The sequence below is a fragment of the Pelodiscus sinensis genome, chromosome 2 (genome assembly GCF_049634645.1).
Source record: "Pelodiscus sinensis isolate JC-2024 chromosome 2, ASM4963464v1, whole genome shotgun sequence".
Lineage (NCBI taxonomy): Eukaryota > Metazoa > Chordata > Testudines > Trionychidae > Pelodiscus > Pelodiscus sinensis.
Window position 1 is genome coordinate 40,686,263 of NC_134712.1, and position 15,480 is coordinate 40,701,742.

Here is a 15,480-nt window from a genome sequence, read left to right on the forward strand (position 1 = left end):
GTGCCTTTTGCCCTGGCCTTTCTGATGCCTCTCTTACGGATAGAGGCTGAGAGGAGAAATCCTTCCTATCTATGCAACTAGTTAGCCTAGCTCCTTGAACTCTTATTCAAAAGTGGAGTTCAGTTTGAAAATCCAAAGGTAAAGAAAAATGCTCAAAGAGGAGTATGTTATTTCATGGCTATGCTACTTCCTTTCGTAGCTGGCATTGCATGCCACGCCTAGTCATTATGGATCAATAATCAATCAATGTAGTTAATGTTTCACCCAACTTGTAGGAAGAATCTGAGAAACCATAAACTGTACAGAGATACGCAAACAGACATTAACTGCGGCAGGTGATTCCAAAGGCTTAAGGAAGGAAATGTATTTTACAGAAACAACATTTTCTTACTAAAGGTAAGGGGTGATCTAACATACATTTCTTTGAAAACATTTTAAGTGCTGAAGCAAGAGAGTTGGGTTTTTGGTGATGTTAGCAACATGATGGCCCACATATTCCTTTTCTTGGAAAAGCAATGGTTGTATTGCCAGTGATAAGAGTGGTTTGTATCTGACGCAGATTAATTTTCTGCTTCAAGACAATGTGGTTTATACCTTAAAACTTGAATCTCTAAAACAAAAATATATAAAGCAGGCATTTAAAATATTTTTTTAAACTGTTCATCTAACCAGGTACTTTTAACTCTTCGTCTACAAATATGTACTATCCCCACAGAGTGTTTATTACCAAAAGTTGTTTGTATATTTGCATATTGGATATCCTAGAGTCCTATAGATTTCATTTTTAAGTGGTTTTAGACAAAGAATCCATAAAAAGATAATTAGGGATCTATAAACAAGTTAGGAAAAGAGAAGCAGGGGACAATGAATTGATTCAACCCTCAGCCTGGATATCAGCTGTCAAACACTCAATTTGTGAGTGTGTGTGTGGTAGAAAGAGCTTAGGTAGATATTGCTCCTCCTGCTTAACCCTAAGCTGATCAGGTTTGCTAGTTAAAACCCTTTTCTGGGTCTCAGTGGGTTTTGCATTCTCATCAGCTGGAATTGAATCAGTTGGACTCATGAGTCTTGAGGTTTCCTGGGCATCAGGAGGTTGTCCATTTCAGAAGCTTCTGACCCCTGGGAATACTGGTGTGTAAGAGATCTGGTAAGAACCTTTAGCCACCTGAGAAATACGGGTTTCACCTCACAGTGTGCAAGGTTATTGTGAGAAATTAGCACTGATCAAACCTCTGTTCTAGGTTTTATCAACTGTTACAGTGGTTCATTTTCTAAATATTTTTTATAGGGAATTATATTAAATTTGGAAAAAATAGGCCTGCCCCAAATTGTAACTTAACAAACCCTCACAAGACTGTGTTTCTCAATCAAGTTGGGATAGTGGACAAAGATACATGTAACTTGCTGTGCGGGTGGATGCTTTTGCCAACTTACTCTACTATCACAGATGAAACTATCTTTCCAGGTTTGGCTGCTCCTAGGTTTCTCTGTCAGTATTGCTCAGTCCACACCCCAGGCCCTCTTGCCCCACATGCAATAGTGAGTCACCTTCCTCACTTATCCTTTTGTCAGGAGAATTGACACCTGACAACTGGGTGGGATGTAATCCTGTTTCCTGGCAAACTGGGCTATGCCCACGAAAGCTCATGATATGATCTACATGTTTCATTAGTCTATAGAGTGTTACCAGACCATTTGCTGTTTTTTCTGTAACAGACTAACTCGACTACCCCCTGAAGCTGAAGCAAAATGCAGGACAATGTAGCACTTTAAAGACTAACAAGATGGTTTATTAGATGATGAGCTTTCATGGGCCAGACCCACTTCCTCAGATCAAATAGTGGAAGAAAATAGTCACAACCATATATACCAAAGGATACAATTAAAAAAATTAACACATATGAAAAGGACAAATCACATTTCAGAACAGGAGGGGAATGCGGGGGGGGGGGGGGGGGGGAGGGGAGGAAGGAAGGTAAGTGTCTGTGAATTGACGATATTAGAGGTGGGGAGAGTGGGATGTTTGTGAGTTTGGGATTTGATCTGAGGAAGTGGGTCTGGCCCACGAAAGCTCATCATCTAATAAACCATCTTGTTAGTCTTTAAAGTGCTACATAGTCCTGTATTTTGTTTCAGCTACACCAGACTAACATGGCTACATCTCTATCACTGTGAGTTAATGGTGTTAGAGGTGATAATTGGGAAAGCTATCTTGATAATGTGTAAGATAGTTCAAGTGTTTGTTCAATCCTCTTTGGAGAGTGTCGAATTTTAACATGAATGACAGTTCAGAGGATTCCCTTTCAAGTGCAGATGTAAAAGGTCTTTGTAGCAGAATGCAGGTGGTTAAGTCATTGAGAGAGTGTCCTTTCTGGTTAAAATGGCAAGAAACTGTTTTTTCTTTGTGATCTTGTCTGATATCTGTTTTGTGGGCATTAATCCTTTGGCGAAGTGTCTGAGATGTTTGTCCAATGTACATAGCAGACGGACACTTTCGGCACATGATAGCATAGATTATATTTCTGGATGCGCAGGAATATGTGTTCTTGATCTTATAACTCACTTGGTTAGGTCCAATAATGGTATCAGCAGAAGCTGCTAATTCTTTGTTTGTCTTACTAACTGCTTCCTGCTACTTTCAGTGGAATGCTGTCTTTCTATGCCTCTTCAGTTAGGTCTTGTTCATGCAAATAGCCCCCCTAAGCACAGCTGAATTACTTGTATCACTAATGCCTGCTGGGAGGGCTAAATCAAGCTCCTCATGCATAGCCTAGATTGGGGGCAGTGAAACAAATGCAGCCGTCCATGGAAGAGTGCTGGGCTCCAGTGCTGTGTAATAATTATATAATTCACATGCACAAGTCCAGGAACTCTCTTCTCCTGTGAGTTGTGGTGAAGAAAGAAGGAGTTAAATAGGATGAAAAGCCCTAAAAGAAGGGACTCTCTGATTCCACAATATGTTCTTCCCCCCTCTGTGGCTGGGTAGTTTAAGGTTGTGTGCTGGGGAATGGGGGAGAGCCAAGAGGCAGAGCTGCTGAGCACTCCTGACTACAACATGGATTATCAGGGAGGAGGCTGCCACTGCTTTTTGCAGCATTAACTTTCAGGATGTGCCAGAATCACTCTAGGCCTGTAGGTGAAGTGTTCTAACCCAAGGAGAAGAGAATTTCCCGTTAGATTAATGACAGGAAACGATTCACACAACTGAGCCCACAGGTTTCAGAGCTGACTTCCTTATAATGGGCTCCTGAACAGCGACCTTAAATGTAAGCACGTAGAAAAGCTATGAGGGCTCAGTCCTTTTGAAATGCAAGAGACTTTATTTTAGGTGCCTATATATGGATTTGGGAGCTTAGCTTTTGGCACCCAGGTTTTAAAAGTTTGGGTTAATTCTGATGGACTAAGATGAATGAATGGTAAACTATTATATAATCATTTGCAGGAGTCAAAATAAAAGAAATCATCAAGATGTTTAAGCTCTGTGGATCTGATCTATTCTATCTTCTGGTATTTTACCTGGTGAGTGATTTTTGTTTTCTTTTGTTTACTTGGTAAAAGCCTATGAATATCAACATATGTATCTTGGCCTTTAAGCTATCTTTTGTATATATGGCTTTTCAGTATAAAAGTAGGATGTCAGCATATTCTGTATAAAATATTTGTAATACTAACAGTGGAAATCAAGCCTGCCAATGGGAGGGGGCAAAGATGTAAATGCCCCAGAGCTCGACGATATAAAAGGACCCAGAGCTCCTGGCCCTTTAAATCACTTCTGAAGCACCACTCACACATACTCTGGGCAGCCTTGAGGGCTGTTGAGGGAGGCATGGCACTCTCTGGGTGGTGCTGAGGGTTGCCCTGCCCCAGCCCTAGCTAACCCTTCTGGGGTGTGAAGCAGGGTTTTCTCTGCCTTGCCCAAGGGCTTGGCCAGACTGTCAGCCGCTTGTGGACATAAATCCTGGACAGTCATGTCTTTCAAAAGTTTAGAATGAATGTCAGTCATTTAAAAAAAAGTTCAATAACAAGTTTTTAAAAAGATCTTATGCTTCTCCTATAGTAGCTGAATCTGCTAAGAGAGAAAGAGTAAAACAATAGGTCATATTTCTCTTTGCTGTTGCTCAACCTCACATTAATAAAGATTTGAAATGATACCGTCCTACATCGTCAAACAGTGATGACATTTTACACTAACTCAGTGTTGTTCTTTCTATTATAATTTACACTTGTGTTACTATATGAATGCATTTTCCTAGCCTATACTGTGCTATATCATTTAAATCGCACATTTTTTATTTTACTTAACTTCATTTATCTATTTAAATACATTTTCAGTGGATTATCTAGGGGCTAAAGCCTTCGCAGATATGAGTAACCCTCACTTAGGGGAGCAGGCCTACTAAAGTCAATGAAATTACTGATATGTATACAGGCTCTAAGATGCATTTGTATCTTACATAAAGTATAAAAAAGTCAGGTCCAAACCGATAATAAAACAATGTTCCCCAATTTGGAGACTAGCATAATCATTACTCTGATAAATCCTACTATCCTGAGTAGATTACTTGGGTGAATGTGGGATTGCGAGACCCACCCTTTGTTCCTTGTTGAACTTCAAAATTATATTGCCAACGTGTGCACTTTTAGATCTGTTGAAATTGTACTGCAATGGTGTAGCAACTGCCCAACAGAAACTGAACCCAAAGAGTCAAACAGCTCTCCTTTGTTGGTTCATAAATAATGATTCACAACATATTGTGCATTAGGAAATGTTTATGGCTCACATAAAGCCATTTGAACAGACAGGAAGAGATAGCTGGTGCTTGATACAAGAACTAAACTTTGAACCCAGCAGTTAGTCTGTATAGTGTTAGGATTTGTGTCTTCAGAATAGACAAGTCACCCTATAAAATATGGAAATCCCTCCAAAAAAAAAAAAGTCAACAACAACAAGAAGGAACCTGGGTGGTGGCACTTTAAAGACTAACAGATTTATTTGGGCTTAAGCTGTTAGTCTTTAAGGTGCCATAGGACTCCTCGTTGTTTTTGCAGACACAGACTAACATGGCCACCCCTCTGAGGCTTAACAACAAAGCAGTTTACAATCTTTAAGGCTGGATTCTGCGTACTTGGATATTGTTTCCTGAATAGCCCTTCTGAACTCTCTGTGATGACTTGCACAATGGGTACAAACACTATGTAATTTAAGGCAGCCGTTCTATACTCATCATTCTGTCACAGTAGGATCCAGTGTCATCTGAACCTGACCTAAATGATAAGTACAGTTGCACATCATGGCAAATGGTACTGAGCCTTGCAAATCCTCTGTCATAGCCTGTATAAATTCTTTCTCTTGATGGAAGCATGCGTGACGCCCCTCTCCCCCAATGCCTTCTGAGAACTGGCTTGTGAATATGCATATGCATAACTCGAAGATGCTTTAGAAAAAATACCTTATGTAACCTACCAATTTTCATGTTACAATTGGATGGATCTGTATACCCTGTTTTTATGACTGTATCGTTCTTGTATGTGAAGTTAAAAATATAAAGTATGGATCTGTTTATAGTTCTAAATGAGTTAATGAGGGCCATTACTGGTGCTCTGGAAACTTAATGACTCAGAGATCAAATTGATGACCTGTGAATAGCTTTTCTTTGCATTCTGCTCATCTGAGGAAGTGGGTTTTCATCTATCTATCTATCTATCTATCTATCTATCTATCTATCTATCTATCTATCTATCTATCTATCTATCTATCTATCTATCTATCTATCTATCTATCTATCTATCTATCTATCTATCCAATCTTGTTAGTCTCTTAGGTGCTACAGAGCTACTTGTTGTGAATAGCTTTGCTTGTCCTGTGAACCCGGACTATGGCTGGTCCCAGAAAGACAAGTGACCATAGCACCTGGTACTGAAATCCATCCTGGTCCTGGTAATTTTCCATGGGGATTGGGAATGCGAAACAAAGGATTCCCACCCTGGGGAAAAGTCTGTTTAAACCAGTGGTCCCCAACTTTTCGTGGCTGCCAGGTGTCCAGGGGTGGGGCCGCTCATGCGCCGCGCTTCCAGGGGTGGGGCCATGCATGTGCCGTGCACCTGGGGGTGGGGACCGCCCACGCGCCCTGAGCCCAGGGCCGGCACCGCGCATGTGCCGCGTGCCCGGGGCAGGGGCTGCCCATGCGCCACGTGCCCGGGGCTGGCAATACGCATGTGCTGCGCGCCGGGGGCGGGGCCTGCCCAGATGCTTCGGCGGGCGCACATAAATGCCCCAGCGGGCACCGCGTTGGGGACCACTGGTTTAAACAACGGGAAGCAATCAGCCCTTGTCTTTAGCTGGCTTTTGAAACTACCTGATACACTCTAGAGGAGACAAAGAACTCTGCAGAAGCTGTAGACCCAAGTCAGAGTAAAAATCAATTCTGATTTGATGTTCTTTTACCTGAAATAAGAACAGCTATTTAAAGTAAGAATTTGTATGTAACAAGTTTGTTAGTGGCTTAGAATTAGCCGTGCATTTTTCTATTTATTTTAATTTGGTAACTTACTTTGATCTGACTGTTTTCATTTGCAACCACTTAAATCACACTCTCTGTACTTAATAAAAACACTTTTGTTTATTATCAAGTCCTGTTTAAACAAGTGTTACTGAGGTGGGGAGCCACCACCGTGCATATCTCTTTTTTATTGATAAAACGAGCTAACCTTGTGAGTTGTGACCTGAGAGAAGGGGGCAAAGAGGGTGCAGAGAGTTTGGGTGTTGATGTGGGACTGGGGAATGGGGTGCAGGATCAGGGAGGGGTATAGGTACAGGAGAGGATTCTGGCCTGGGAGAGGGGTGTTGGAGGGGGCACAGGGTCTGGGAAGGGGTTGTTAACTGGAGGGGGTGAGGAGAGGGGATACAGATGGGTGGTGGCCTGGAGCAGGTAGTTGGGGGGAAGACAAGGGGTGGGGTGCCAGAGGCAGGCTCTGGCTGGGAGGTGCTTACCTAGGCTGCTCCTAGCCAGCAGCTCTGCAGTGACCCTGCTAGCTGCCTCTTGCCCACCTCTGCTATAGGGAAATAGACCTGTGGCACACAGCGGTATAATTATACTGCTATAGCTATGCTGGTATAATTTCTCAGGCAAACACTCTGTTCTGGAATAAAAGTGATTTTATTCCACTATAATTACTTAGGTTAATGCATAATATTATGATGCAATCTTTAATTAAACAATCACATACTATTTTCCCTGCATCGTTTAGTGCATAGGATGGCAGTGCCTACTTAATGATCAATATTTTGATTTATTCTCAATGTTGAAACTCTGCTCTGAAGACAGAATTATTAATTTTTTCATAGGCTTTTGTATGGCACTGATGCTTCACAACACCCTGGTGAGATGTAGTGGAAGAACTGAGGCATAGGGAAGAAAAACGATTTCACCAGGGCTACGTCTACACTGGCCCCTCTTCCGGAAGGGGCATGTAAATTTCACGAGTCGTCGTAGGGAAATCCGCGGGGGATTTAAATATCCCCCGCGGCATTTAAATAAAAATGTCCGCCGCTTTTTTCCGGCTTTTAAAAAAGCCGGAAAAGAGCGTCTAGACTGGCCCCGATCCTCCGGAAAAAGTGCCCTTTTCCGGAGGGTCTTACTTCGAAGTAGGAATAAGACCCTCCGGAAAAGGGCACTTTTTCCGGAGGATCGGGGACAGTCTAGACGCTCTTTTCCGGCTTTTTTAAAAGCCGGAAAAAAGCGGCGGACATTTTTATTTAAATACCGCGGGGGATATTTAAATCCCCCGCGGATTTCCCTACGACGACTGATGAAATTTACATGCCCCTTCCGGAAAAGGGGCCAGTGTAGACGTAGCCTAGGAGTGTGGTGAAGCACTGGAATGGGTTACTTAGGGAAGTAGTAGAGTCTCCATCCCTAGAGGTGTTTAAGTCTCGGCTTGACAAAGTCCTGGCTGGGTTGATTTAGTTGGAATTGGTCCTGCCTAGAGCAGGGGGCTGGACTTGATGACCTTCTGAGATCTCTTCCAGTTCTATGATTCTATGAGACTAAGGACAGAGATACCAATCTGAGTTATTATTTTTCAGCACTTAATATGATCAAAACGCAACTTCCACTGTCTTCAGTTGCAGCTGAGTGCTCAAAACCTCAAGTCAAGCCTCAGGGTCTCAAATTGGGCACCCGGAAAAGAATGAACATGGAATTAATGACCACCTGTGAAAAATGTGGTTTAAGTGTCTTGTTTAGCACCACACAAGAATTCTGTGGCAGAGACAGGGCTAGCAATCTGTTTTCCAGGGTGGCATTCAAATGCCTTAATTATGAGACCTATCTTTTTCTTCCTGTAATCCCTGCCTCATTCACTACTCACTTTCCAACTTCTGCAACAAATGCATCAGAGGGTTCTATAGACAACATCCACCTTCCCTACACAATTCTTATTCATTCCCAAAGCAGATCCAGACTGTGCACTGATCCTGTGGAAATACCAATATGTAATCATGAAATCAGGGTGAATCTAATGCATATCCACAAAAGGATTGAATCGTGGCTGCCAGGCAACTTTTATTCTGGCAGTTCCAAATTTTTGAATGTCTTTTTACATAGTTTTTTGTGTGTAATTTCATATTAACAACTACCAGGGTGTTTGTTTTTATTAAGGACAATGCATTGACATCAAATACTATGTCCCTACATTAATCAGCTTCCATTAGGACGAACTGTTGTTGTTCTGTGTTTTCCTGGCAAAACTAAAAGAAAATTAATGAGAAGGAAATAATTTTCACTGTGGATATTCTTAATGGTTTCACATTATTAATCTACTAAAAGCACTTGTAAAAATGTTCTGTAAAAATTGCAGCTTACTGATACATTATTGCATGGATGTTAAAAGTTACTTCAGGAAACTGTTTTGATTAATATAGCAAGATATTAGAGCAAGAAGCCAACTATGAACAGCAGGTCTGCCCCTAGGGAGGTGTGGTCATAACCACTTACGTTGTGCTAGAACCCTGATATTTACAATGAACATAAGTTCCATTAAAAAGATGTGAGCAGGAAGACTAGCACTGACCAATCTGTAGTTTAGGTTTGTCAGTCAGTAACATGAAGACAAGTCAGTTTTAAACAAGTAGAAATAAAGAACATGAATCTCCGAAATCAGGTGACAGAAGCCATAAACAAACACTCTGACGGGTATTGGTCGTCCTTTTGAAAATATTTTTTTCTCACTCTGAATTTAAGAATCACCCTTTGGAAACTTGCTAGGCTCAACCCCCTGGATTGTTTTGGCAGGCCAGGCAGCACTGCTCTGAGCTGTTCTCTCCTTGGCTATGTCTAGACTGCAAGCCTCTTTCGAAAGAGCCTCTTTCGAAAGAGAGCGTCTAGACTGCACGGAGAAATTTCGAAAAAGCGGCTTGCTTTTTCGAAAGAAAGCATCCAGTGAGTCTGGATGCTCTCTTTCGAAGAAGCCCTATTTACATTGAAGAACGCCTTCTTTCGAAAGAGGAACTTTCGAAAGAAGGCGTTCTTCCTCATAGAATTAGGTTTACCGCCATCGAAAGAAAAGCCGCGTTCTTTCGATTTAATTTTGAAAGAACGCGGCTTGAGTCTGGACGCAGGGGAAGTATTTTCGAAAAAAGGCTACTTTTTTCGAAAAAACCCCTGAGTCTGGACACAGCCCTTGATGTGCTCAGGCTTCTCCCCCAAAGGAGCCCAGTACTGGCTGGGCCATGTCTCTTGGAGCCAGCTGCTGCTCTGGCCCCCATGACTCCACGGCTGCTCTGCAGTGGTGAGCAAGAGCCTCGGGGAACATTTCAGGGCAGTGGGGCTCTCTTCAAAGAGGGGTTGGCTCTAAGGCATCACTGGCCAGCACTAGGCCTCTTCAGGGCAGAGGCAAGAGTGCATGAAGGGCACAGCTCAGAATGGTGCCACTTTGCCCCTGGCTGGGGAGCACCCAGTCATGCAGAGGGGTTCCATCTTGGGGAGCAGGACAGGTGCTAAAATGCTTAATGACAGCTCTGGCTAGATATATGGTCTCAATTTAGGCCTCAGTGCATACAAATTGGTTCTTGTTGCAAGCTAAGCATGTGACTTTTCATTAAGTAAAGTATTTACTTTAGAAACACTCAGCATTTAAATATTTGTTTGGAATACGAAAAGATGTTAACTCAAAACTGTGGATCTACAGTAAAAACCAAGCCAGCCATTCCCAGCATTCTTCACTTAACATTACTTTAGTGCACACATTTAAAAAAAAAAACTCCTTCATTATACTGCAGAGATGCGACGGCCACGGCTGAATTACAGCTAGCATAGAAAAGGTATTGATCATCTTCCTCCACTTCCTTCCCCCACAGGCTGTGTGTAATGGTATGAGGAAATTGGACCTCCGTGGACCTCTGCAAGACATGACTTTCTCTGTTCAAGAAGGGACAACTGGAGTCCGTGTAATATACGAGGTAATCATTAACTCTGTGTGTTAGCTCTTTGTTCAAAAGATCCATCCTGTGCTCATGATCTCAATGAGAATTTTGCTGTTGATTTCAACAGCAGTAGCAGTCCCAAGATATGTTATGATAGAAACTTTGACTCTCATTACCTGATAATGTAGTGTCTAATGATAAAATGCAAAGCATCAGTCTCTATCAAATAAGCTACCTGATGATAAATCTAAAATGGCTGTTGCTATAATCAGCATCCCTAGAGTATGAACTTAAGAAATTGCACTCAGTTTGTGTCCATTCCATTCAACAAAGGTATAATAAGACCGAATGGCTGAAAATGAAAGCTAGAAAAATTCAGGCTGGAAATAACACACTTTTAACAGTGAGTGTAATTAACCATGGAACGATGGGTTGTGGTAAATTCAAAATTGTTTGGTTTTGAAAAAGATATGCTCTAGTGCAGGATTAGGCAATAATTTTTGGTGGGGGGGGGGGCCACCCCATGATTTTGGAAAGTGGTCAAGGGCCACACTTTTCTGTGGAGGAGGTATGGGGTTTAGGTGGAGGTTGGGTGCAGAAGGGAGCACAGGGTAAGGGACTGGGGTGTAGGAGATGGTGTGAGGTCTGAAAGGAAGTTTAGGTGAAGGAGGGGGTTGTGACCTGCCTCAGGGGATTGGGTTATAGGGTCAGGGAGGGAGTATGGGTGCAGGAGAGGATTCTGGCCTAGGGGTGGGTCTCTAGGAGGAGGTACAAAGTCTGGGAGGGAATTGTGACCTGGGAGGAAGGGGAAAAGGGGTGCAGATTGCAGAGGATTTGGGTGGTGACCTGGGGCAGGGGAATGGGGTGTTTGGGTGCAGGAGAGGATTCAGGGCTGGGGGATGAGTGTAAGAGAGAGTACAGGGCCTGGGAGGGAGTTGTGACCTGGGGCAGGGGGGTACAGAGGGTTTGAATGGTGATCTTGGGGAGGGAGTTGGGAGGTAGAAGGGGCTGGGGAACCAGGGGCAGGCTCTGACTAGGAGGCACTTACCTTAGTGTCTCCTGGCCAGCAGCCCTGCAGTACCCAAGGCAGAATGGGCTCCCAGCCTGCTGCAGCCCCAGATCACTTTAAACTGCAGGTTTGTTACCTCCATGTGGCTTTCAGCTCTAGGAAGGGAAAGAGGCTTGTGCTGTCCTCATTCCCCAGGCCAATTGCTCAGCTCTTATTGGCTGGTTGATTCTAGCCAATAGGAGTTGAGAGATTGGCTGGGGTCAATTCCTATTGGCTAGTTGTTTCCAGCCTATAGGAGCTGAGGATAGGGCTGGGGGCTGGGAGATCACACAAATCCTTACCCCTCTCTTCAAAGCAGAGAGCTGCATGGGATATGCTTTAAACTGCATCAGCTGTGTGCCTGAGAGTCCCAGCAGGGTGGTCCATGGGCCAGATCTGGTGGCTTGGCAGGCCACATCCAGCTCCCCGGCCATACTTTGCCCAGCCCTGCTTTAGTGCAAAAGGAAATCGGGGAAGTTCTATGGCCTATGTTATACAAGTCAGATTACCGGTAGATTGTCACAAGGGTCTTTTCTGGCCTTGGAATCTATGAATGTGTGAATTGCTTTCTACCTAATTTCCTTTTCTTTAGAGAGTCCCTTTACCACAACAATAGTGTCACAAGCTTTGTTTCTAATGAAAGATGAATGGCAGAGCCAATACTCAAATAGATGGTGGATGAGTGTGTTGTATTTTTTTCCATTCTTATACTGAGACCAGCCTCTGTTTAAGATATATGTTTGTTTTCCCAGAGTGTGACCATATTTCTCTGACCTGAATATGGGTCACCTGGTAAAATTACTTGTACTCAAGTGAGTTCAACTGCAATCAACAGAACTATGCTGTCCAAATGTTCAACTTAACATCATATCTACTGAGCTCCTGTTAAAAAGAAATACTGCTGTGACTGGCACCCCAGGGGAGCCAGCTGAGGTTGCTCAAATAAGACCAAACTGCAAAGAATGGGGGAGCCATTCCCCAAAACTGATGGCTATTCCAATATTAAGATTTACCAAGACAGCACAAAACAACTTCTAGGATATCTTACTGGTTACTCAGAACCCAAAACACAGTTTCTTTAAAGCAGCTCAGCATTAGGTCACCAGCAGATGCTCATGTCAGATATGAGGAGGATCACTGAAAATGTATTCATCACATAGAAAAGCTCTACCAATCTCAAAGGATCCGACACATTGCTCCTCAAATTAATCAATATTTCAGATCTTACTCCTAATGCACACATACAGACAATTCTTATTAATTAAATGTATATTTATTAAAAACAAAGAAATGAGAAAGAGAGTATTGGTTAAGGGATCAGTATCTTAACACTCATAATAAAATTCTGGGTTGAGGATTCATAGTAGATCTGTTGTAATTAAAAAAAGTTCTTACAGCACCAGTCCAGAATTATCAATGTAATGCCCATGTTAATGCTGTCAGGGTTTCGTGGGATCTCAGTCTTGATGCTTGACTTGATGCTTTCCTCATCCAGCATCCAAGCAGATATGAGATAAAAAGGATCAGATTCAAGATTTCTTTAAGTTGTCAAGGGAAGCCCAGGTTTTGAATAAAGTCATTAAATGAACAAGTGGCAATCCTGGAGACTTACTTCCCAAACATTAAGGCTGTGTCTACATTGGCATCCCTTTCCGGAAAATGGATGCTAATGAGACACATCGCAATTGCAAATCCGCGGGGGATTTAAATATCCCCTGCGGCATTTGCATTTACATGGCTGCCGCTTTTTTCCGGCTTGGGGATAAGCCAGAGAAAAGCGCCAATCTAGACGTGATTCTCTGGAAAATAAAGCCTTTTCCGGAGGATTTCTTATTCCTACTTTCCGGAGAATCACGTCTAGACTTGTACTTGGCTATATGGGTTAGCATAATGCAATTGCCCCTTTATTATCATTAACAGGTGGCTAGTTATATACTTCAAAAAGAATACAATACAGTGTCATTACTATGTTTACAGTTCATTTAAATATGAATATCTCATTTGATCTCTGGATTGATAGAATATAACCTAGACAGGAATTATTTGATTCCTATGTTAAACCTCTGACAATGTATATGTAAATCTCCAACACACAAACATAGTTGACTGAAATGTTTGTAAGGGCTGAATTTAGGTTACTTTATTTTACAAGATGCTTAACCCTTTCCAGGCTATGGGCCATGACCATGTAGCTGGATTCCTTTTATTTATCTTATTATCTTTAAGGCGTTAGGGTTCACCTGAGGAAGAGGTGACACTCACACATTTCTGTACATCTCTCTTTTACACTGAGGCTATGTTTAGACTGCAAGCCTCTTTCGAAAGAGGCTTTTTCAAAAGTATCTTTCGAAAAAGCCTCTTTCAAAAAAGAGTATCTAGACTACAACCAGTTCTAAAGAGAGCACCCAGGCAGTCTGGATGCTCTCTTTCAAAAAAAGCACATTTTGCATTACATAGTGCCTTTTTTCAAAAGAGCGCTTTCAAAAAAAGGCATTATTCCTCATAAAACAAGATTTACCGCCGTCGAAAAAATCGCTGCATACTTTTGATTTATTGTTGACAAACTCAGCGGTAGTCTAGATGCAGGTAAAGATTTTTCGAAAAAAGGCCACTTTTTTCGAAAAATCCTTGTAGTCTAGACACACCCCGACCTGACCCCCTTGCCTGGTGTTGTCTGCCCTCCACGTCTGGCTGGGTCTCTGGCATGGACCCACATCTCTTGGTATCTGGCACCATATCTTCCTTAGGCAACACATGGAGGACACTCAGAGTCACATGTCCTCTCCCCATGTTTCTGTCAGGGTTCACCCCAGAATGTGGCCATCAGCCGCCTTTCTGCCCTATGTTGGAGGAAAGGGAGGGGAGCTGCTTCCAGCCTCAGGGGAAGACAGGGAGGGGAAGAGATGGCCTGGCCCATGTCTTTGCAGAACTCATCTGTTCTGCTTCCCAACCTCCATACCTGGAAAAGCTTGTTTCTTCCTGCCTACATAGTGTCGCTAACACCTCCAGGCTGCTGCTGGCCACCAACATAATCCAGGCACTTCTTATCCCTGGCTACAGTATGGTCAGAAAGGGTTTAAGCCCTAAGGATGCATTGTGGTTGAGAACCAGGACCTACGGACCCAGACTATGGAGGCTTCAGTGAACCGCAGCTGGAGAGGTGCTCAGCAGGGGAGTATGCCTAGGGGACAAAGCAGACCCAGTGCGTGTGTGTGTGCATGTGCGATGAGGATGCTAAGATCCTGCTTAGGCAGCTACTGTGGAGCCTTCAGGGCCAGGGTGCACACAGGCTAGAAATAATTCCCTCTCCCCAACATTCCAGAGTTTAGTTGATGGGCGGCGAGACTTCTTGGAGCCAGTGCTTTGTGGGGCTTTGGCATATGCAGGGCTTGGTCCTGCTGGCCAGTATCCTAGGGTGGAGGGTCTTGGGTTTTCCTGGGTTGCCAGCCCAGTCAGTGGTCATGGGGAAGAAAGGAGACTGCTGGCCAGGCTATTGGTGGGCTGAGCACTCCAGTCAGGGGCTGGCTCTCTGCACAGCACTGGGAGCAGAGTGCACTCTACCGGGGGAGGAGGCATATGGAAGAGCAGTGGAGCAATGCAGGGAGAAGACAGTGAGAAGGGAAGCATGCAAGGGCCAATGGGTGGGCAGCAGAAGTGACATAAGAAGGGCCATACTGGGTCAGACCAAAGGTCCCTCTAGCCCAGTATCCTGTCTGCTGCAAGTGGCCAATTCCAGGTGACCAAGAGGGAATGAATAGAACAGATAATCATCAAGTGATCTACCCCGTTTCCCATTTCCAGCTTCTGACAAAGAGAATCTAGGAACATCATTCCTACCCAACCTGGCTAGTAGCCGTAGATGAACCTAACCTCCATGAATGTATCTAATTCTTTAAAAAACCCTGTTACAATCTTGGTCTTCACAACATCCTCTGGCAAGGAGTTCCACAGGTTGACTGTGCTGTGTGAAGAAATGTTTCCTTTGTTTTTTTTAAACCTGCTACCCCTA

The 15,480-nt window shown here is 43.3% G+C and overlaps 1 protein-coding gene across 1 annotated transcript in view; it reads left to right on the forward strand.

Moving 5' to 3' along the window:
* Positions 1–286: 286 nt before the first annotated feature.
* Positions 287–15,480, forward strand: part of CDH17 (cadherin 17) — a 68,519-nt gene continuing 53,325 nt past the window's right edge. The window contains exons 1-3 of the mRNA XM_006111011.4: positions 287–396; positions 3,443–3,519; positions 10,358–10,459. Of these exons, the coding sequence (XP_006111073.2) occupies positions 3,469–3,519; positions 10,358–10,459 (153 nt within the window). The 5' untranslated portion in view covers positions 287–396; positions 3,443–3,468. The remainder of the gene's footprint in view (positions 397–3,442; positions 3,520–10,357; positions 10,460–15,480) is intronic.